General features: G+C 31.6%; 1 protein-coding gene across 2 annotated transcripts in view; it reads left to right on the top strand.

Moving 5' to 3' along the window:
• The window catches only part of ics (ras suppressor protein 1), a 73,441-nt gene that overhangs the window by 5,752 nt on the left and 44,133 nt on the right, over positions 1–23,556 (top strand). For both annotated transcript variants that reach the window (XM_085809402.1, XM_035360049.2), the window contains exons 2-4: positions 1,918–1,968; positions 18,644–18,711; positions 22,838–22,890. In XM_085809402.1, coding sequence (XP_085665528.1) covers positions 1,918–1,968; positions 18,644–18,711; positions 22,838–22,890 — 172 coding nt within the window. The remainder of the gene's footprint in view (positions 1–1,917; positions 1,969–18,643; positions 18,712–22,837; positions 22,891–23,556) is intronic.

Raw genomic sequence — 23,556 nt, 5'->3', positions numbered from 1 at the left:
GCATGGAATGGTGAGCTGTGGAGTTCATCTTCTCCATGATAATGCTCCTGTATATTCAGCTGTTATTGCTAACAGAGCTGTGAAAGAAATCTATGTTCTTTAAGGAACTTGATCACTCATCTTCCCACCCAGACTTAGTTACAGGTGATGGTCTTCAGACAGAAATCTGACCATTGCGAGAAGATATTTAATGATGATGGCATGAAAAGGAGAAGTGGAACATTTTAAAGACAAACCTACAGGGGTATAGAGTTGCTCATGAAACATTGCGAGAAGCAAATTGAAAGTACAAGTAGACTGTATTGAAGGATAAAATATTAAAATTTTCTTTATTTGTTTTAACTGTATATCAAGCATTATGTCCACTTGCACATTTCTTTGCTCATGACAAAGAAGGATCTATACCTGTTTGCCCTCAATATCGGTTAAGATCTTGACATAAATCTACGCCAAACTCAAGGATGTTATGTTACTAATTTTGTTTCACTTGGCATGTTTCTCTTTTTTTTTCGAGTATTTATGTGGCAACCCAGTTAGCACATGTCTGTTCTGGCCAATGAGCAAAGCCAACATTACACAATACTGAGTTCATGTAATTCTCCGATTTTTGAATTTATCTATATATGATAGACAGAGTTAGTTATATGATTTGCAGATTAATGCATACATAGGAAGGGATAAGTTCTTCAATTATAGTTAATGTTCTTCAGAATGTTAGACCAGATTTAAATGAAGAGAAAAGAATGCATTATTAAATTTGATTTTTAATAAAATTTGTTAGATCAGATTTATACAAAGAGAAAAGAATAAATTATCAAAATTTGTTTATTTAAAATCGCAGACTCCAAATCTGTGCACTCAACTTAAGCTACTGAAAAAGACAGTTATGATTTGTTGGCAACTAAATATTCTGGATTATATATGAATTTGAAATGCTTTGCATTCTAGAATGCAGTGAATTTTTAATTTCTAAAAAAACTGAGGAACATCACAAAACACTTGAATCATGCAAAGTGCAATTTTTGTAGCTTTAATTTGATGGCTCATATGGTAAAGGATGTCTGTCCTTTATTGTATGTGTCTGTCTTTTATTATATAAGAAGTCTTAGTGGATTTTCTAGAGCATATTAGTACATCCAATGTGAAGGCAGGATTATACAGGTCATGTATTGTTTTTTCGTTTCCTGACTATTCATATTAAGCTGATCCCTGTGATACTTCTGTGCATAGATGGAAAACTTGATCCATTTTCAATAAAGGGAAGTCTGTTTTGTCATGCATTGATTTGCTTAATGTTTTGGTTAGATTTTGCTGCAGTCTCATTTTTTTTTAAATGTTACCTGGCACATAAACAACCCAAATATACAAAAAAGATGTTTTGAATATCCTATAAAGGTAGACTGTCAGTGTTAACATAACAGGGAAAATCTCGGAGAAATGTTTTTAGAGGGAGATTTCTCTCTCTATTAAATTAGAAATTGAACCTTTCTGGCACACTTCCAGCAACAGGTCTACTATTAGTGGCTGGACTCAACTTGTTTTATATTTGAAATGTTTTCAGGATTATGACATAACATGACTAAGTATTTTAAGAAGGTAGCATTCTATCAAATGGTACTTTTTATTAAATGATCAGTGAATTTCGGTAATTTATGACCTGTATATTTTGGAATTTTGATTTTGAAAATGTGATTTTTATGATTAAAATAATTGATTATTATTATTATAACTGCTTGCTTGTTTTGAAGGTGTTTCATCATTGAATATCAAATATGTTTTCAAAATAAATTATAATCTGCGATATTAGGTATTTTCAGTTTCCAGATATTATAAAGTATGAATGATTATGAATTTAATAATTTAAGTTTTCTGCAATTGTTTGTGCAAGTAATTTACTTTAACTTTTTTTTTTTTTAGTTCTCATGCAGAATATTACAAGGTTAACTCTAAGTCATAATAAAATAGTCAGTAAGTATTTTGAATGATTCAAGTTCAGACAACTTTTTTCATTTTCTGTGAATTAAGTTTCATTTACTTAAGATAAATCAAACGTTATTTTGCCAGATATGCAGTTATGATTACCAAAATTGCCTTAACCTGTTTTTCCATTAATTAAAATTTAATATAATCTACTATAAATTTTAATATAATCCACTATAAATTTTAATGCTAGTTGAGTACTTAGCAAATGTTTTAATGCAATTATTTGTATATAAAATGATGCACTTATAATAGTTTTGTGACAGTTACGTAAAAGATATTTCATAGACAGTACAAAGTCCGAAATCCGGACGTCCAGTATCCAGAATGATCTAAAATCTGGACCTCAAAACCACCACCAACATTTTTCTCATAGGCTTTACGCATGTACATTTGATTCCTCTTTCTGCGCATAAAACATCTGGGGAGCCATGATGCTTAATTTCACTTCGACACTAAATAAAATAGCTTGTTATTGAAGAAACAATCATTTTAGCATAAATTTGTACAATCAGTAATTTGGCTCCATTGCTGCGTATCTGCTTGGCACAGATCTCAAACCGAAACATTCCACATAGACACATTGTTGATCTGACGCCAACCTGGCGAATCATTATTTATTATACTTTCCTTTCATCACCGCATATTTATCCACACATAACAATTTGAGTAATGACTCATGTAGCGATGCCTAAACATTTAAAAAAAAATTTTTTTTTTTAATGTTAGTAATTGAAAAATAAAGGAGTATGGTAACCTTTTATGTTGACATTACAGATCGCTTGGTGATGATTACAGATTTAAGTTAAATACCCTAAAAAATGTTGACGAGGAAAAATTTAACAAAAATTTCTTTCCATATGCTAAAAATAGATTTTGTTGATGATACTCATAGAGCCAAAGATTACATTTAGGGCTATTTGAATTAAGAATAACTGATTTGTTATTCACTTAAACACAGAACCAGTGCCAGGGCTCGTATGGCCACACTGGGTTGCAGAATTTAGGACTCGCAGAGACTGCATCAGGTGGTAAGATATCTAGCACCAGCCCTCAATAAGACTTAAGTATATATGGGAATTTATTTATTCAGAACTCTGATAAGCCTTACGCATGTGCAAGAAATAGACATAAGTGTAATAAATAACTAAACTAATACAATTCAGGTTTAATCATCTCAGTGCGTGCTAGAAACAAGATAAAATTTAATGGAACAACTCTTCGTTAGTCGCCAAGCTCATGATGCATAGCCAGATATGTATAGTAAGCGATAGCTAAATTTGATGATGATAGCTGCCAATTTTAAAGGTTTTCGAATATCTCAAAACAAAGGTGAAATTTTCCAATTAATGGATTTTGTAAGGAAATGTGGAGGTGATGATATGAAAGAAGTTTTTCATTGTGATGACAGTGCTTCTTAATCATCATTCTATTAATGAATGGCGAAATCTGTAGTATGGTTCTAGATCCAGAAAATACCACTACCGATAGTGAAGAAAGTGACAGAGAGGTTGCTGAAAACGAAAAAGTTTAGATTGACAAGTTAGTCAGAATTCTTGACACAACAGTTACAAGATTTCAACAATGTAACTGAACAAGAGATTATGCCTGTCTGCAGAATTAAAGAGAAAGTATTAGCACAAAAAACAAAGCACCTTAAACAACTTGCATTGAAAGAAATGTTTAATAAGGTAAACAAATAAATATAAAGCTTTTTTTTTTTTTTTTTTTTGTAAATTTTGATATCCTTTAGATCATAAATACTTCATTATTTCATAAATCATGATTTCATATTTTTATTTTATAATTTCTACATGCCATCGTACTAGATTTGAACTCATGATTTATATCCAGAAAAATCCGGAATCACCGAAGTCCTGACGAATCCGGACTTCAGACTTTGTACTGTATGTATAATAAAGTGGTAATCTGATTGTAATTCAAATAGGAAGTAATGGACATAAAGTATTCAAATTTATATAAAGAGGAAATCAAAGAAATGATATTGAGTGAAAATAATGAAGAGAGAACAGTCTTTAAATTAAAAGAATTGTCTGTTCGAGATTAAAATAATGTAATTAATTATACATACTTATTTTAAATGTAGTTTACTTATGGATAGCCTGTAAAAATATAAGCTTTTCTCTTGATTTCTTAATTAACTATGCAGAAATTTAAGAAAATATTTCTTTGAGTATTTATCATTATTAATACTTTTTTTGGTTATCTTTCACATTTAGACACATATAGCTATAACACAATTAGAAAAAAGTTATTACTTAAAGCTAGAATGTGTTCTCAACTGTTAGCTTATAGATCTGATGTGGAAAGTTAAATAAATATCAAGTTTTCCATTTTCATGCCAAAAGTAAGGCTAAAAAAAAAAGCTTCAGTTATAAAAGAGTAGCAGCAGTATAAAGTAAAGTGCTGATGTTATTAATTTAATTATTGAATGTAATGTATGCGCATTCTCTATGCACATGTGTAAAGTTTGTGGCTTTGAAGTCCGGATTATAGATCATTCCGGATAATAGACGTCCGTATTACAGACTTTGTACTGTACAGTACCTCTTTCAGTATGTGGTGACTCAACACTTCTGTTATGTGCTGAAAAATTTACAGGCACATCTAAATTTGAAGTACTCCTACTAATCTCAGGTATCTTGGGTTCATCCACATCTTCATGACTTTCATTTTCATAGTTCCTTTGCATTGCAAACTCTTTCTGATTAGTTTCTGTAAGAATGTCTCCTCTGTTCCTTCCTATAATTCTTCCATCTGTTCTTAAAATCCTGTATGAGCGTGGTCTTTTTGCTGCTTCTATGATTTTCCCACTTTCATTTAGTTTTTCCCTTTTCTGATTTATGCACGCACGATCTCCTGCTTTCAGTAGTTTTAATACTCTTGCATTTTTATCATAATAGCTTTTTTGTAAAGTTTGTCTCTTTAGTAAATGTTTGTGCTCTTCATATTGTTTAGTTTGGATGAAATTCTCTTTTATGGGCGTCAATCCATTCACTTTTCTGCCAAACATTGTACTTCCAACCAAACAAAAACTGTATGCATCAGTCTATTTTCATTTAAACAAGAACAGGGAGCTAAAACAAAGTTAAAACTCTCATGTTAACCAGAAAAAATTCGCTGCTGTTATAACACTCGGAGACAAACTAATAACCAAAAAATACACAGAGAGTAATAAATAACAAAAATACATATTTCTTAACAGAAAAACATTAAAAAATAAATCTTTTAACAAAAATTAACACACAGAGACGAATAAATAAATGAAATATCAATTTTTTAACATGTCTTTTTTTCATGTGCATACGTTCACACTTCCCACCACCATATCCTCCATCCTCTACGTAAGCAGTTCAATTAAATTTTTGGTCACATCGCCTCATCTTCTGTTAATCAACATTCATCCTCTTAACCACCTCAGACATACTCAAATGATGGTACCCACAGCAAAATAATAGCAAGTTCAAAATCCAAGACTATACCACTCATGTGCAAGCAATCACAGCAACTGAAAACCAAACCCGGGTCCATACGAAATGGTTACTATTACAAAAAATAGCTGAAATATAAATTTATTGCAACATGTTTGGCGATATTCGCAGAAATAAACACTTTACAATGACAAAAAATCCCAGAATTTTTCTCAAGGCTATTTTTCGCCAACATTATCAACATTAGGTTTACTCAAAAACCTATTTGATGCAGTAGGCTTCCAGATTTCACGAACAACCAATACCACTTGGTGATTTTTTCAGACAGAAACCATGGGGTACCGTACAGTAATGATCAGCCCAAATGTCCAATTTCAACATATTTTCTAAAATAACCTATAACTATTAGATAATCCCTTCCTTAAAAGTAAAATAGATCTTCTCCCAATACTTTCCCATGGACCATTAGGTATTTCTTTAGATACCATTGTTTCTTTAGTATTACCTTTTTGTAAACTTGAACATGTTGGACAATTCAGTACCAAATCTTCAATTTCTTTTTATGGTTTCTGGCCAATATAATATTTCTCTTGCTTTGTTGTTGCATTTTTCTACTCCTTAATGACCATAATGAATTCTACTTAACATCTTTTCGTAAACTTCTTGGTACAACAACACAGGAATTTTTAACTATTAATCCATTTGCTTCTGATAGTTCTTCTCTGAATTTAAAATCTGATTTTGCCAGTTCTGAACCATACATTTTTCATCTGACCATCCAGTTTTAATTAATTTTCTTAAAACTTGTAGTTCTTAATCTTTTCCTGTTTCAAGTTGAGAAATTTCCATTTTGTCTGTAGACATTGGTATACGTTCTACAACCAATCCAACTTAGACTTCAATGTCTCCTTCAAAGAAATCAGATCCTTTATCAGTAAATGATCTTGATAAAGCATCTGCTATAAAAAGTTCTTTTTCTAGTTTATATTTTATCTCAAAGTGATACGGCTGTAATCTTATACATATGTACGGCTGTATTAGAGATATATAAGTGATGAGTGATATAAGAGTAACGGCTCTTATATCTATATCTATACGGCTGTATAAGAGTATAAGTGATACGTCAGTAATCTCATTTGTAATCGTACTGGGCATTTATTTAATGGTTTTTTTAAAAAATTGATTCTAGTGATTTATGGTCACTTTCCACCGTAATATATTTTCCAAATATGTAGTGGTGAAATTTCTCAGACGCAAATACAATAGCTAAAGTTTCCTTTTCAATTTGAGCATAATTCTTCTGTGTGTCTGTTAATGCCTTAGATGCATATACTACTGGTAAATTATTCTGCAATAAGACTGTTCGTAGTCTTTCTGGAGATGCATCTATCATAATACTGTATCATAAAACTGTCTATGTATATATCATAATACTGTAAAACTGGTTTATTTACTAAGACATCTTTTAGTCTTCTAAATCCTTTATGTGTTGCATTCCAAATCCAGATAACTTGTTTTTCAACAAATCTTTTAAACATGATGTCTATATTTATACATTAGGTATAAACCTAGAAACCTATGTAATCATTCGTAGGAAAGTTTCTAATTCCTTGACATTTTTTGTTGGTTTTTAAACCTAGAATAGCCTTAATTTTGTCTTCCTCTGGTTTTAAACCATCTGTAGAAAATATATGTCCCATATATTTCACTTCATACAGCCCAAATTTACATTTATTTAAATTAAATTTAACATCCTTTTTTCTGGCTCTGTCCAACAATTTGTTTAATCTTAAATCATGTTCTTTTTATCTTTATCCGAAACTAATAAGTCATCTATATATATTTGAACTTTTTCTAAATCACTAGAAATTTCAGAAAAACTTCCGTGAAAAAACTTCTGGTGATGAACTCATTCTATATGGCAACCTTAAAAAACAATATCTACCAAACAGAGTATTAAATGTAGTAAATTCACAACTTGAATCTGACAGTTTAATTTTCCATCTGAAATACTAATTAGTTGCATCTGAAATACTAACCACTTTTGCATTTGTCATTTGATGAAATTTCTTCAAAGGTTGGTATGTGATAATGTTCTCTCAGTATATTTTGGTTAAGGTACTGAGGATCTAAACATGCTCTTAAATTACCATCCTTTTTTCTTACAACTAATGAATTCACAATATCTATAGATCGATTAACTTTTCTTTATAATACTATTTATTCCCATTCTTGCCAATTCCTTTTTTGATGGATTTAATAAGCTAAGTGGAATTTTCCTACAGGACTCTATTTTACCAACAGCTCCTGGTTTTAATTTACCGTGATAGGTATATCCAGTTAAAATTCCCAATTCTTAAATCTTGATATCCTTTTAAGGATTCTGATAACTTTTCATTAGATTCAGGATTTACTGTACAAATCCTTTGTACTAGCCTTAATTTTTCTAATGTAGGTAAATCTAAAGCTGGAACAGTTTTATCACATGCTACTACTTGAAATTCTACTTCTTCCTTGTCACCTTTCAATGTCTTGCATAATAATTTGCATTTTCCAACTACATAAATTGTAGTACCATTGTAATTACTTAGACTTTTGATTTAGTCAAGCATTTTCTCTTAAATTTAGGCAATGGTAACACATTACACTAAGCACAGTATCCAACTTAAAAAATAAATATTCAGATATGTGTACTTTTAGTCTTGTTCTGTTTTTAGAAAATGGATTTGTATCTTCTACTGACCCTAAAATATATTAAATACCATTATAATGCAACTCATGCTCTAAATTATTCTGTACAACATTAACATTTTTATAAGTGCACATTTAAGAAAAGGGATTTTTCTTTTTGCAGGACAATAGTGTATAACTTATGAAAAGTTCCACATTTTCTTCATGGTTTTGGATTATTGTACTTATATCCTTAATAGTTTGAAGATGATTTAGTGCTTTCTTTTGTTTTACATGGTATTTCTTACAGGGCTGACTTTTTTCCTCTGAAGGAGGAATTTTATTCCATTTGATCACTTCTATTTTATTTTCTTCAGTTAAAGTTTTTGTTTCCACTTCCAGCAATTTTCGCTTAAATTACCTTCGAAATTTAGATTGCTTGGTGGCTTTAATCCATCTATATTTAATTTAAGACTTTAAATAGTTTATAGATACGTATTTTTATCATCTTCAAATAAAAATAAACACACTTACCAGTGATGAAAGTTTCAATTTCACTGTGAGCAACTTCCCATCATGTAGAATATCTTTATGGTTATTCACAAGTGACTCTGCATGGTTCTTTAAAAAATATTTTCTCTTTTAACCTACTGCTGGTTGCGCAATGTATCATTCTTATATGTTGGATACAGGCATGAAAGTTTTCCGCGTTTTCACGGAATTCCGCTTTTTTGAATGTCACCCGGGCTGTTTCTGAGATCGAACCGTTGAGAAATCGCGACCGGTGAATGTGTGTGTGTGTATGGAGGGGGGGGGGAACGGAGGACATGCTCTCTCTCTTCCTCTTTTCTTTGTTAAAAAAAAAAAAACTTTACATCATGCCAGAGATTGCGAAATGCATTGTTTCACATCAAGGTGAAGTAGGTGGGGCTTATGTGGAAAGGCGGAACTAGATGCGTACGAATATCGAATCGAAGAAGAGCAAGCAACCGTCAAACGAGAGTTGACTTCAGTAATTTCACCGATCGGTGCTGGTTCCATCTGTCGGACATACGGATACCCTACTGATGTTATCCAGAGCACGTGCGAGTTTTAGCATGTGTAAAGTGGCATACTGTAATTCGGAGCATAGATCGTTATGTTATTTCTTTTTTGTTTGTTGCTGTAAGTTTTTCAGTATGAATATCTTAAATCCGAATCATGAGCACAAAGCTCGGCATATAGATAGTGAAGAAAAAATAAGTTCAGATTTACGGGGCTGAAAATCATCGTAAAAATTCATGTGAATGGACAAGAAATGGAAGTGGTCGTTGGCAGTTGCATTCAGAAAGTGGATATCAGTAGAAAAGTGAAGTGTGCATTGTGTTCTGATCTAATATATTATGGAAAAAGGGGATATGTTGCTATTAGCAGCCATATCAAAAGCAAAAAACATTGTTTGAGAGAAGTAGTGAAAAGAGATAATTACAGGATGCCATCATCATATTCATCTTTGACAGACACAAACGTAAGCATGCAGGAGAGAAAAATTAGCAACTCCAAGTATTCCAATTTGTGATTGAGTTTCCAGCTTAGAGGGTCAACTGCTTGGAGTTATGGCGGAAAATAATTTGCCTTATACTTGTAGCACCTGTGATAATTGATTTGGCCAAAGCAATGGCATCTGATAAGAAGGCACTATCACAGCTCTCAATGGCTCGCACTACTGCTTCATATAAAATAAGGGCCCACCAGTGGCCGAGCAGTAAAGTTGCCGAAGACTGGTAGCTCGGTTCGAGGTTCGAATCCCATGAACGGGCTGGCTGCATGGCCATTTTCGTGGTTTTCCTCATGTGTAATGTGTATACGAGCCAGTTTCCCTTAGAAAGTCCTCCACGAAGGCATCCCTCCCCTTAGACAGATAACCCTCGAGGCTTTGCCATAATCACGCACACACATATAAAATGAGATTAGGCCTCTTAAAAACATTTCTCAATGAAACTGTGAACAATTTAAAAAAGTTTAAATTTTCATTAAATATTGATGAAGCTACAAGTAGTAATTGAATGAGAGTTTTGTGCATATTAGCTAGCTACTTTTCTACAAAACACAATAAAGTAGTGGTCTAGCATTTAATATCTGTTAATGTTTTTAATGTGTCTGCTAAACAACTATTTCAAAAAATTGTGTCTCTTTTTGACAAAAATCAGCTGCCATTTGAGAATCTCATGTCTGTTTTGATGGATTCTTGCAATATAATGAGAGGATCAAAGTCTGGATTAGAGGTGAGACTTCGTAATGAGAAGGCTCCTCATTTGTTAGATATTGATGGAGATTCTTGCCATCATATACATAATGCATCCAAGGTATTTTCTAAACCATTTGGTGGGTGGGTAGAAGATTACCTGCAAGATATATATGATGACTTTAACTGGTCTGTTGATTTAAAAGAAAAATTAGAGGAAATATGTGTGATTTCAAATGTCAAATATACTGCTATTGAACATTTTATTAAACACCGCTGTTACGTTGAGTAATTTACTCATGTTTGATTGTTTAACCATTTTTTATTATGGATTTTTTAAATCAGCATAACAAATTATTATATTTTAATATATATTGCAATATCTATAAACAAAGACATCTGAGCAATGAGAGCAGAGAACGTATTAAGGATATCCACAGGTATTTACAGCAAAAGCATTTGACAAGTGATGGGAGGAAACAAAAAGAAAGAATAATTTCAAAATTATTTTATGAGAGGAAAAAACTGCAATTAATTATGCATTTTTATGTGACTGTATTGCCGTTATTAAAAAAGTCTTTCAAATGAAAGAGCCTTTAATACATAAATTGCATGATGAGCAGAAGCAGCTATTTATTGATTTTTTAGCACTGCTTAGTAAGTCAGAATTTCTCCGAAATAAATCGATCTCAGAAATTTTGACTTTAGCTATTGCAGGTGAATCTCATCCTTTATCCCTGAAGAATATGTATTTAGGAGCAGCTACAGTTGCACTTATTTCAAAAAGATTTAATGAAACATGTTAAAGAATTTTTTTAAAAATTCTACTGAAGCTTTCATCAGCTGTGCAAAATATCTGCAGAAGACTCTGCCATTGAACAACCCATTATTAAAAAGCATATCAGGAATTGATCCTACAGCCAGAGGTCACCGTAGTACCTTACTTAAATTAAAAAGATTGCCTGAATTAATCCAAAATGTTTTGATACAAGAGGACAAAATTTCATATAATTTAGAAGTGCATAAATACCAAATTGATAAAAAATTATCTTCACAATTAGATATAGATGGTAAAATAACGAGACTTGATGAGTGGTGGGCCAAAGTATTTGCAGATGGCAGTTATCCAGCTTTATCCAAAATGGTAAAAGCTATTTTAAGTTGTTTTCATGGGCCACAAGTTGAGAGTGCTTTTAGTTCTATGAGCAGTGTGTTATACAAGGAGTGTGGCCGCATGAGTGTAGACACATTGTCTGCTATACAAACAGTAAAATACAAATTTTTGAGTTGCAATAAGTCAGCTCTGGAATTTTTTAAAAGAGATGAACACTTGCATTCTCCAGCACACAAAACTCTATGTAAAAATTTAAGGAATGCTCATAAACTGTACAAAGAAGAGCTAGAGATAAAAAAGGAGCGAAAATCTAAAAAATAAAGCAATTAAACATTGCAGAAAATAATTAAGAAAATAAAAAAGTATCAACGAATTGTATATAAGCTGCTTAAAAGAAATTGAGACTTGCTCACAAATGGAAATTAGAAAAGTAGGCCGCAAAAAGGAAAAAGCATTTTCCCTAAAAGTTTTTAATCAGGATCGAGTGAGACTGAGTTACAAAATAGTTATTTTTTATACTCCTCCTTTAACTATATGTTATTTTGTAACTATATTATCTCACATGACTACGTTTTCTGGTGTTATATAAAGTACTGTTTATTGAACTAAAAGTGAAGATAATTGAAAGCTATAGTAACAGTTATGTATGTATATATATTTTATCTCTAAAACTTGTCATTGCCTGAAAATGGGCAGTAATGTATAACATAAATATGTATATTAGTGTGTTGTAATGTTGTGTACAGTATTCATGTATCAACTGTCAAATTAAGTTACATAAAGAGCATCTTAAAGAAGGTTAATTCATTACAATCTCTTGGTGATTTACTGATATTTTTTTTTTTACAAGTGGAAGATAAAATTAATAGCAAAATAGTAAATACAAGTATTATTTTAGTTTAATTATATGTATATGTTTAATATTTTTTATATTAAAAGGTTGATATTTTATTAAAATGTGCTTTTAGGTTACGCATGCGCATTTGGTTTTTGTGTAATTTTGTGTCCGCGCGTTGTTCAGCTTTTTTTTGCCAACTTGCACTTTCATGCCTGTGGATAAGTTTTCAATGATGTTTACGAGATGTACAAAAACATAATTTATTCTACATTGCTATTCATATTCTATATTACAGTTATAGTTAATAATAGAAATAGATACAATTACATATATAACAGGTATCCCAAAGGAGGTTACCATAATTATGTCCAGTCTAGAACTAAAAAGTTAGAATTTTGTATGTCATGAAGTGTATTTTTTCTTTTTTCTAAGTGTATGAGAATTTGAACTGTAATCTACTTATGATAAGCTATGAATGATTTAATCCGTATGCCAATGACTGGGAATCTTCTTTTTTTTTTAATTTGATCATTTTTTTGTTGGTTCTAATCAAAATGTGCTAAAATCTCTTTGTCTTCATAATTTGCATGCTTTTTGTTTAATTACATGAGATTTTGAAAGTTATTTTGGTGTTTTCCTTCTCTGATTTGCCCACCAGCTGCCGAGCGGTAAAGTCGCTGAACACTGGTAGTTCGGTCCGAGGTTCGAATCCCGCGAACGGGCTGGCTGCATGGGTGTTTTCGTGGTTTTCCTCATGTGTAACGTGTATACGAACCAGTGTCCCTTAGAAAGTCCTCCACAAAAGGCATCCCTTCCCTTTGGCAGATAGCCCTAGTGTGCTTTGCCGTAATTAAATACACCATACACACACCACACCTTCTCTGATTATTCTTATTTTGATTTAAAGAAGTTTGAATAATGGCAGTTTTGTAGGGTTAAAGGTTTTTTCTGACCTGTTGAAAAATATAGAAATACATGTTAAGTATTAGATAAAACTAAGTGAAAAATTCACCAAAATAACTTAAAAGATGAAAAATAAAGGGAAATAGACTGTATCACAATTTCTAATATAATTAACTTGCATAGAAGAATGTTTATAAAGCAATGCGAATAGAATTAATAATGTCAACTAGATTATTTGCTATATTCCAAAATACAATTGATGCTTTTTACATTGTGTCAAATATAATTGTTAACTAAATGTCTCCATTATTCAATTAAGAAATATAACAAGAAAAATGTATGTATTTGAATAGTTGATTTAAACTTAAAATGATAATAATTACTACTTAAAGTTTATATTTTATCAAAAGTGTTAATTTTTTTGTTTTAACTTGATAATTTTGTTGGTTGGTCAACTTATGGTTTAGAATAACTTCTGTTGGTTGGTTAAATCAATCTTAAGTGACCATGTGTATTCATACGACAGAAATTAAAAATATAAGAATCTAAGCCAAACACCTTTTTTGGTAGATAGGTAATACTTTTCTAGAGAGTGAGAGGTTATGCATGATCCATTTTATGGTATTTCATACTTACTGCCAGGTTTACAAAGCTTGCCATAGAGATAATTTGTAATTTAATAATTTAACTATTAATTGAACTAAATTCTTCTGCAGTAAAATCAGATACTGAATCTGTTGTAATAGAATCAAATTAAATTTTCTTCACTTATAAAACTTGTTTCTAATTCTGTTTTATCTGTTCGAAGCTGTCTATCACCATCTCATCATCATCACCATCATCTTATTAATATTAGCTTATCTTCTTGCATCAAAAATGCACTGTCAAGTAAGCAAGATGCTTATACAATATAAGCTAGTATCAAATAACTTAATATTATCAATGCTAAAAGCTAATTTAAAATATATGTATACATACAGTAAACATCGTTTATATGTCTTTTAAAGAACTATTTGAAAATGTATAAATGGGAAAAGATATGTTAACAAAATTTTAAGATCTGGTATATATATATTTTACCTGTGGAATTTTTTATTGCTGATATTATACTATTGGAACTGTACAAACTTAATCAGCTTAATTATAGTTTGCTTACAATACTAATTAAATTTTAAAATAATTAAAATATTTAATTTTTTAAACCATAAGAATTGAGATTATTTAATATTTAACATACAAATAGAATGATTCAACTTTAATTTTAACTGCCCATCTTGAATAAGTGACCTTTTTTCAACCCAGGAAGGTTTCGATATAAGTGCAGCTCTAAAATTGGTTTAAACAAGTAAATTTTAAAGTGTCAAGTGACAAAGCTATAACTTCTGTGATGTTGAATTAAAATGAGTATTCAACTTAATGGCTGATCACAGAATTATCTTAACTAGTTAGTGAGTTATTGTCCTTAACTGTTTAACTCTTAATGCCAGCTAGAGCCAAGTTAATCAAATACTTGTTTATTTACCCACTCCTACAAGGTTACAAACTAAAATGCTAACATAAACTACAATAGTTGACTTAAAAACATTACACAAAATTTTTAAGATGAGGGTACTTGACGTTGATTGCTAAGATATAATTTATTTACAACAAAATCCATTCATTTCACTCTGTCTAAATTCATAAACACCACAACATAGCAGTTACCTAAACTTTCTGGACAGAGTAAATATTGTGACAAGAGTCCAAGAAAGATGAGATGGAGTAAACTGAAATCTGACTATTGGTAATACTTCATAATTTTCGCGAAGTCCTGTAAATCGAACTTTTGCCACTAGGGTATCATGACAAACTAAGCCTTTTTTAGTGAGTCAACACATTTCAGTATATTGTGAAAAGAATATTAATTCTTTACTTTCTTTATCCTGTTATTTAAGTGTTAATCCAAAAATAATTTTTTTAAAGGTGCATAATTTGGGCTTCATTATAGCAGGTATAACTGCATATTCCTTAGAGGTATGTCCTTTCTTAGCAGATTTCGGGCCTCTTTATATACACTCACTTCCAAAAGTTAAGCACGAAGATGTAAAATGCAAAAAAAAATCAACAAATACTGCTTTGATTGACACAAAATTCGGCAGGAAAGTAGCATATATATTTATGCATAAAACAAAATCAATAATTATATACAGAAATGAAAACAATATTAAATTTTTGTAAGTTATCAGATAACGACGTACTGGAGACTTAAACAGAATTATGTATAAAGTGAAAATAAACAGCATAAAATGAAAAAAAAGGACATTAATAGGGTATGTGATCCTCCCTCATCTGTATACAAAGTTTGCACCTTGTGACCATGCTTTCAATTAGGTATTCAACCACTGCAGAGTTAAGCAATCGCCATTCTTCTTGTAGAGCAGTTTCCAGCTCAATAAGAGTGGCTGGAGGTGGGAAGCGAGAAGATACAGCACGGACTACAGCATCCCGAAGATTTTCAATGTGATTAAGTCGGGAGAATATGCTGGCCACGCCATGCGCACAATCCCTTCACTCTCCAGGTAGTCTTCGACGATGTCAGCTGTATGGGAACGTGTGTTATCGTCCATTAAAACAAAAGTATGGCCAACTGCTGCATCATACAATCTCACAATGGGTTCTAGGACTTCATCTCGATACTGGACAGCCATCAAAGAACCCCGTTTAAAGATGTGCAGGTCAGTGCGGTATCCGAATGAAATCCCTGCCCGCACCATAATGCTTCCACCTCGGAATGCGTGATGTTCCGCCTCGGAATGCGTACAGTCCTCTCATATGTAATCTTCGGCGTACAGTAGCTGCAGGTATCGCCTTACCAATGGACGCTGTAACCATAGATGTCACATGTGTGGAGGTCGCTCTGCGATTCCGCTTGGCTACAGTAGCAGTATATCGATCTTCCGCGGGGATTGTAACCCTTTGGCGACTGGCTACGGGCAACTGTCTGTGTGGTTTAGAATTGTTTCCATAAACGTGAAATTACAGAATGATGAATGCCGAAGAAAAGAGCAACATCTGTGATCGACTGTCCTACTTCAATGTGCCCCACAGCACGGCAGCGCTCAGAATCTTCCATTCGTCTTCTGGAAGTCATAGAAGCACGTACGTCTTGAAAACAAATTGTATGAAAGTTTTAAACACCTTCTATGAGCACTTAAAATCAACTTTTGTAACCCTTCATAAAGCTGGCTCCTTATAAGACTGCCTTTTTTGCATACTTCTTGACATGAAAGCACGATTGGCTGTTACCTAACATATTTGCATACTTCCATCTACCTCTGCAGCGAATTACATCCTCTTCATTTCTGATTGGCTTCCGGAAATTAGCATTTTCCTCTCCATGCTTAACTTTTGGAAGTGAGTGTATAATTATGGTGTCATTATACCTTTCACTTCAACAGTTCCACATAACCCTGGATTCGTATTTGATGAAACAGTTTTTTATTTGCTGAACTCTTTTTGAGTATTTCGGATGATAATATTCTAAAGATTAGTTTGAATTAATCTCTTCGTATGAAACAGTTTCGATTATGCTATAATCTAAATGTTACAACAAACTCATAAAATTTGGTCAAGGGAGAGCTTTTAGTTTGTTTAAAAAGTGAGCGTTTTTGGATGATATATTAACTCTTGAAAATAAAATTTTACAATATTATCTTCTCATCGTTTTGTCATTTTTTTAGTGAAGTTAAAAGATTTTTTATTTTTTATTTATTTATTTTATTTTATTTTTTGTCTGTGGATAATCTTTCTTTTATTTCCTTCTTGCAAAAGTGGCAATGACATACTGGTTTTTGTCATTTTCGTGTAACTAAAGGTATCTTTCTTATTCCATTAACATTTGCGCAAAGTAAATTAGTGAGGTGATCTTTACTTATACTGACTTCATTTCAGTGATCTCCTTTAAAAGCTGAACTTTTTGCAGGTATGCAGTTTTTTCATGTAAGATGATGATTTCGTCTGTCTTAAAAATTGTCTTTCATCTGATAGTTAAAGAATTTCTTAGGCGATTTTTATTGCACCATTTGCATTTGTCATCATCTATTGAAAACAAGTGCCATTTGCACTTAGTAGTAGTACCATTTGTTCTTCTTTCTCCATTACCACCCCCCCCCCCCCCGTTCATTTTTATATTGATTGCCTTTCTGTGAGGGAAAAGCTTCAGCCAATATTCTCAGCTTATAAAATTTCACCTTAGACATGCAGCATCTTTGAAAATGATTTTTCACTCATTGCTGTTCTTTCATCTGTGGTGTCGGTTGTTTTCTAGGTATTTTAGCTGTTATTTAAAAAAAGGAATACAAAGGACAATAGCAATTTTGTTAAAATGTGTTTAAATATTCACTCATTCATTCCTGCTTTAAAAAAGTAATGCCAGAAGGAAGGATCACACATCTGGAAGCCTGTCTGATCAACATACTTTGTCTATTCAGTCTGTCTAGGTAATTTTGCTTCCACCCACCAATTGGATTTCAAACTTAATACTAGTATGAGATATCCCAAAGCTACATTTCTCTAATAGCCTCGTATGCAGAATTCATATTCTGTAGAAAAGAGAAAAAATACTTTTGAAGGATTTACAGAATACTTTGCTCTACTTAAATAAATACGGCAAAAAAATGTCAATGAATGTGTTTTGAAAATATTTAAATACAGAGACTTTGTTACTATTACTACCATGTAATACCATATTAATAATGCAACATATGAGCATAATACTTAATATTATTATTGTCATCATCACTGTATATACTTTAACACAAAATGTACAAATCTGACTATTGATGTTCTTGGGAATGTATCATGTCCATAAGCCAGGGAATTCCTTTATTGGCTTCCATTAATTCAGATTATCATATGAATTTTAAGATACAACATTATGATTAAAAAATTGTTCTATTGACCCCTTTCATTAGAAGAGAGGCCAGATATTTTTCTGTAAGAAGCCTTTTAATGACAACTTTTTGAATTATAGTAGTTTGATTGAGCTGCAATTTCTGATAACTAATAGGTTACCTAACTCAAGATACACTTACCAGTGACAGTTGATATGCACATTAGGAAAAACTGTTGTTTTATGAAGCTTTCTATATTGTTTAGTTTTGAAGCAGCTATCATAATGAAATCATTTAACTAGATTGTGTGTCCATTACTAAGAAAGTTGTTTGAAGATGTACATAATTACATTAGCAAGTTCTTAGTGTTATTAGTTGTTTGTATAAATCGAATATAATCCGGAAGATTATAGTTCTAATTTAAGACTGCAAAACATAATAAAATAGTTATTTCCTGGGAGTATATGTTATAAATATAAATTCAGTTTAAATTTTTTTGTATGAATTTGTACGTAATTTTTTATTTTTACAAATTGTGCTAAACTTGTGATAAATCAGTCAAATAATCTGAATTTTTGTTTCTTATTCTAGTTGTTACTCCAGTCATAGCCAATCTTCCCAATCTAGAATCACTAAACTTGTTCAACAATCATATTGAGGTAATATCTGGAAGTTTATGATAAAAGTGTAAGATATACATGTAAGAATTGTAATAAATTTTATTAGTAACTCTTTCTTAGGAATTTCATTAAATAGTATCTTTATTTTTATTGTTTGTGTATGTATTTTAAAAGTACTGCTCATAAAGATAAACTGATTTATTTTTTAAGTATTATTTATAAAGCTGACGATTTCACATCTTTTGATTTTTTATTTTTCAAATATCGCTTGATTTTTAAATAAGGTTTCATTAAACATTGAGTAAGATTTTATTTCCTTCATATTCCCCCACTTTTAGATATAGATTCCTGTTTTTTTTTTTTTAACTGATTAAAATGCACTTAAAATAATAGTTTAAACTTGTGCATTCTCAAGGTGCGATATTTATAATGAATCATCATTTCACTGTATACAAGGTGTATCACTACAGTGGTGATAAACTTTCAGGAGAGATAGAGTACACCTAGATGATGGGAAATCACAAAGCAGTGCATGGTTGGAAACGCTTTCCTGGTGTGGTAGTGATGACACAAAACAGAAAAAAGGAAGGACACAAACAGCGAGACAAAATGTGTTTTACAGTCAAAAGTCGTTAATCCGGACTCGTCGGGACTTTGGCAATTCCGGATTATAGATCATCAGTTTAAATCTGGTAAGATGGCATGCAGAAATTATAAAATTAAAAATATGAAACCACAATTTATGAAATAAAGAACAATTATGATCTAAAGGGTATCAAAATTTACAAAAAAAAAAAAGCTTAATATTTATTTGTTTACTTTATTAAACATTTCTTTCAATGTAAGTTGTTTAAATTGTTTCGTTTTATGTGATAATACTTTCTCTTTAATTCTATAAACAGACATAATTTCTTCTTCAGTTACAAAGTTCCGCTGTTAAAGTCCTATAATTGCTGTGTCGAGAATACCGACTAATTTGTCAATCGAAATTTTTTCGTTTTCAATAACCTCTGTATCACTTTCTTCTTTATCGGAAGCGAATTATAATGACGAGGAGTTTGATTTAAATCATATCAAAGACGGAGTACATCGAGATGAAATACTACATTTAGTAAGGAATTATAAGCGAAATAAAATAAAAACATCTGCCCTGAAGATAAGGATAGTGCTGACAAATTAACTTCCAATTCATTTTGCGCTGCGGCGTTTCGGCGTTGCCCCTCCCCCCAGGCCACAGAGCAGCGTGAAATTGATAAACAGATTTCGGAATGGTTTGAGAAACAAAAGATATGCCTTTATACATTTTTTGCAGCAATTCCACTTTTTGTTTAATGGACTTCTAAACATACTTTCGCTTTGTAGATCCTTTACATAATAGTAAATACATATCGGAAATTCTATTTGACATAATCGAAAGTTTAAGCTTACTTTTATAAAATTGCTCTAACAGTCTGCAAAAAATAATAAGCCGGATCCAATTCGAAGATTCAGGAACAACGCAATCTGCAACATTAACTGAATTAGATAATTTTAGCTTAGCTTATACCGTCCGTTATACATTAAACGCACAAGCGTAAACGTATTACGCACATGCATATTCACAGCAGTAAAAGTCTTACGCACAGACGCATGCGCAGAAAGTTTGTCGCTTTGAGGTCCGGATTGTAGATCATTCCGGATTATGGGTGTCTGAATTAACGACTTTTGACTGTATTATGTTTAGTACAACAGAAACCAACAATAAAAAAAAATAACGATCCTCATTAAAGAAGGTATTCAAAATTACGACCCTGGACCGTGATGCAGGCCGGTGCATGGAAGATTGCATCATGAATGGAAGATCTCATGAAAGATGCATGACTTACAGTTCCTGCATCATGGTCCAGTGTGTAACTTCGAACACCTTTGATGATGACCGTTGTCTCTTTATGTTGCTTTTTTCTTTGTTTTTGCTGTACTCCCAATAATAAACATGTTTGCTCACCCCGTTTCTGTGCTTTCTTTCTTGATTTTTATGTCGTCACTACCGTGCCAGGAAAGTGTTTCTGACCATGCATTGCTGTGTGATTTCCCATCATCTAGGTGTACTCTATCCTGAAATTTTGTCACCGCTGTACTTATACACCCTGTAGTTAAATCGGTAATGCATTGTATATATAAGAAATATGATTTAGTGCACTGAATACTGTAAGCTTTGATGAAGCAAAACAGCCACAGTTTAATTTGCTACAGTGGAAAAATTTAAAGGGGAATATAAATTAGGGTGTAATTTATTTTGCTGCTGAAATCCTGCCCTTCGCACAGCATATTTTTTTCAGCAGACATGGTTATAAAACATACTATAAAGCATTTGTTAATTAGTAAAATATAATCCAAAATATGTATGTAAAAGTTTATTTCTAAAAATATTAGTTAATGACTAGAAACTAGTGAGAATTACAAATTGTGGTTCAAACAGACATTGCATAGGACAGTTTTTTAAAGTTATTGTGCATACATTTTGCAGCATAGTTTTCCTGTTCTGCAAAGCGTATTCATTGATGAAAAGTTGGAAATGATCTGCTGTTAATTCAAATTACTGCAAGCAGTTGCAGAACATTAAAAAGCACAAGTTAGTTGAAAAAATTGTTTAGATGCGAGTTCTTGTAACTACTGTTGCTGACACATGCTAGGTCAGAGAGGTATACAGATGATGCTTCATTATCTTATAAATTTTTAAGATTTTATTTTTTTAATAATTTCTTCTTATTATACAAGTGATTAATGTTGAATTGTTCAAATTTGTGATTGCGAATTGTGGGAAGCAGCACTTTTGATTAAAATTTCTTCACTAATAGCATAAATTTAGTATAACAATAGCTCATAGTCATGGGTAAAAATATTTTTTTTAACAATGCTGAATATTTTACAAAACTTACCATAAAATAAATTAGGCATTAGCAGCTTTAATGGGTAATGTTTGTTGTGTTAATGAACATTGAATTTTGATACTTGAAATGCAGATTTCATGGTGACAGCAGTTTATTTTACATCAACCTTTTGTTATTGCTATTTTGAAATAGATTCATTCAGTGAACTTGAGGTGTGTCTAATCAAATGACTTCCACTAGAATAATGTACACGATACAAATTTTTCTTATGTTAATATTAGGCACAGTCTATGTATTCTGGCATCAAGATTTGATTGCATTTAGATAGTGCTTATATATCTCTGTCCTTAACAAAAAAATTTTGCAGTTTCAGGTATGTGTTATTTATCTTAAAAGTTCTATTTCAATATATATGTAGTTGTTAATCATGCTACAGTGAAATGTCAGATGCCAATGATGGTAGTTTCAATTGTACCTGAAGTAACCCTACCTGAAGCTAGAATTTTTTTTTTTTTTTTCATTGTATATCATAATAGTTTTAAGAATTTTTTAGCAAGAAAAACCTGCATTTAATGCATATTTTAAAATTGGTAATAAAAATGACAAACATCAGAATGTTAACTGCTCTTTGAAGAAATTTTATGAAGCAAAATCTTCGAATAAAACACATTCAAAGAAATATGTTCATTAGAAAAATCAGAACTCCTGATGAACTATTGCTAGCCTTTTGCCTTTTCCTTTTAATATACTCTCATGCAAAAGTATCATTTCTGTCTTTAAAAGAAAAAATTTGAGAAATATTTTTGGTGGCATAAAATGTAACAATATCTGGAGAACTAACTCTGAACTCTATAAATCCTTTAAAGAAATAGATATAGTAAAATATATAAGGATTCAGAGAATTAAATGGGCAGGACACTTGTGCAGAATGGATGAAAATAAAAAGGAGACCTAAATTAGGTGGCTCGACTGAAAACAGACTTAAGAATTTTAAAAATAACCAATTGGATGACCATGGCCAGGGATAGAAGAGCTTGGAATTCAATTCTGAGGAAGGCAAGTGCCCATCCTGGGCTGTCTAGCCATTGAAGAGGAATACTCTCATGCACTATTTTTTCTGATTATAGTTTTTCCGCTTAGTTAATTATTGAGTATTTCTGTTTTTATGGCCATTTTTTTTCATATAATTGCATTTAATTATTTATATGGCATGAAAATTAATATGGAGTGTTTTATTTTGTGCTGTAAATTTACAAATCTTCCATGAGCTGTATATGTTTAAAAATCTGTTCTAGGATCTACCAACTTCGATATCTTCACTTCCGAAACTTAAAATATTGAACCTTGGGTATGCACTTTTATTAAATCTATTTTGTGCTCTGCTATTTATTTCCTGATATATCATCCTTGTTTTAATAAATGTAAATATTCATATTTTTTTGAGTCCTGTAAAATGCAGTGTTTTTATTGTGGACATGTACTGAGTTTTCTGTGTCTGTTTTTCTGTTTAACAGGGTTCGTAGCGGTCCTTACAAGTGCTTATAAGTCCTTATATTTGAAAATAAAATATAAAGGCCCTTATAGGTGCTTAATTTTTCTTTAAAGCCCTTATTTTTTTGTTTTTAGTGCTTATTTTTTGCTTTTAGTGCTTTTTTTAATCCTTTTTTTTTTAATGAACATACATTTTTTGCCCGTACCAAAGCCGAAACTAAATAAACAACTTTTCTTCCTTATATGCAACGTCAGATGGTGAATCATACTCCCAGAAATTGCTTTTCCCCCCTTTCTCAGCATTACCATAACCTATGGTGCGCGCGAGAATTCCTCCCACCCAAATACTACACACATTTGAATTTCTATCAAGATTTTAATAATTTGCATTCTCGGTCCGCGTGGTCAGTTCATATTCGTGTTTATTATGATCATTATGCTTATATTATGAGTATATGCATGAATATTTATAATAATATAGTTGCAGTAACTGCTGAAGTATAGATAAACTTCCCAAAATGGG

The sequence above is a fragment of the Stegodyphus dumicola genome, chromosome X2 (assembly GCF_044657685.1).
Source record: "Stegodyphus dumicola isolate Sdum_Otavi_A_Nest chromosome X2, ASM4465768v1".
NCBI classification, from domain to species: domain Eukaryota; kingdom Metazoa; phylum Arthropoda; class Arachnida; order Araneae; family Eresidae; genus Stegodyphus; species Stegodyphus dumicola.
The sequence above is the reverse complement of the archived record's forward strand: the minus strand, read 5'-3'. Positions and strand labels throughout refer to the sequence as shown.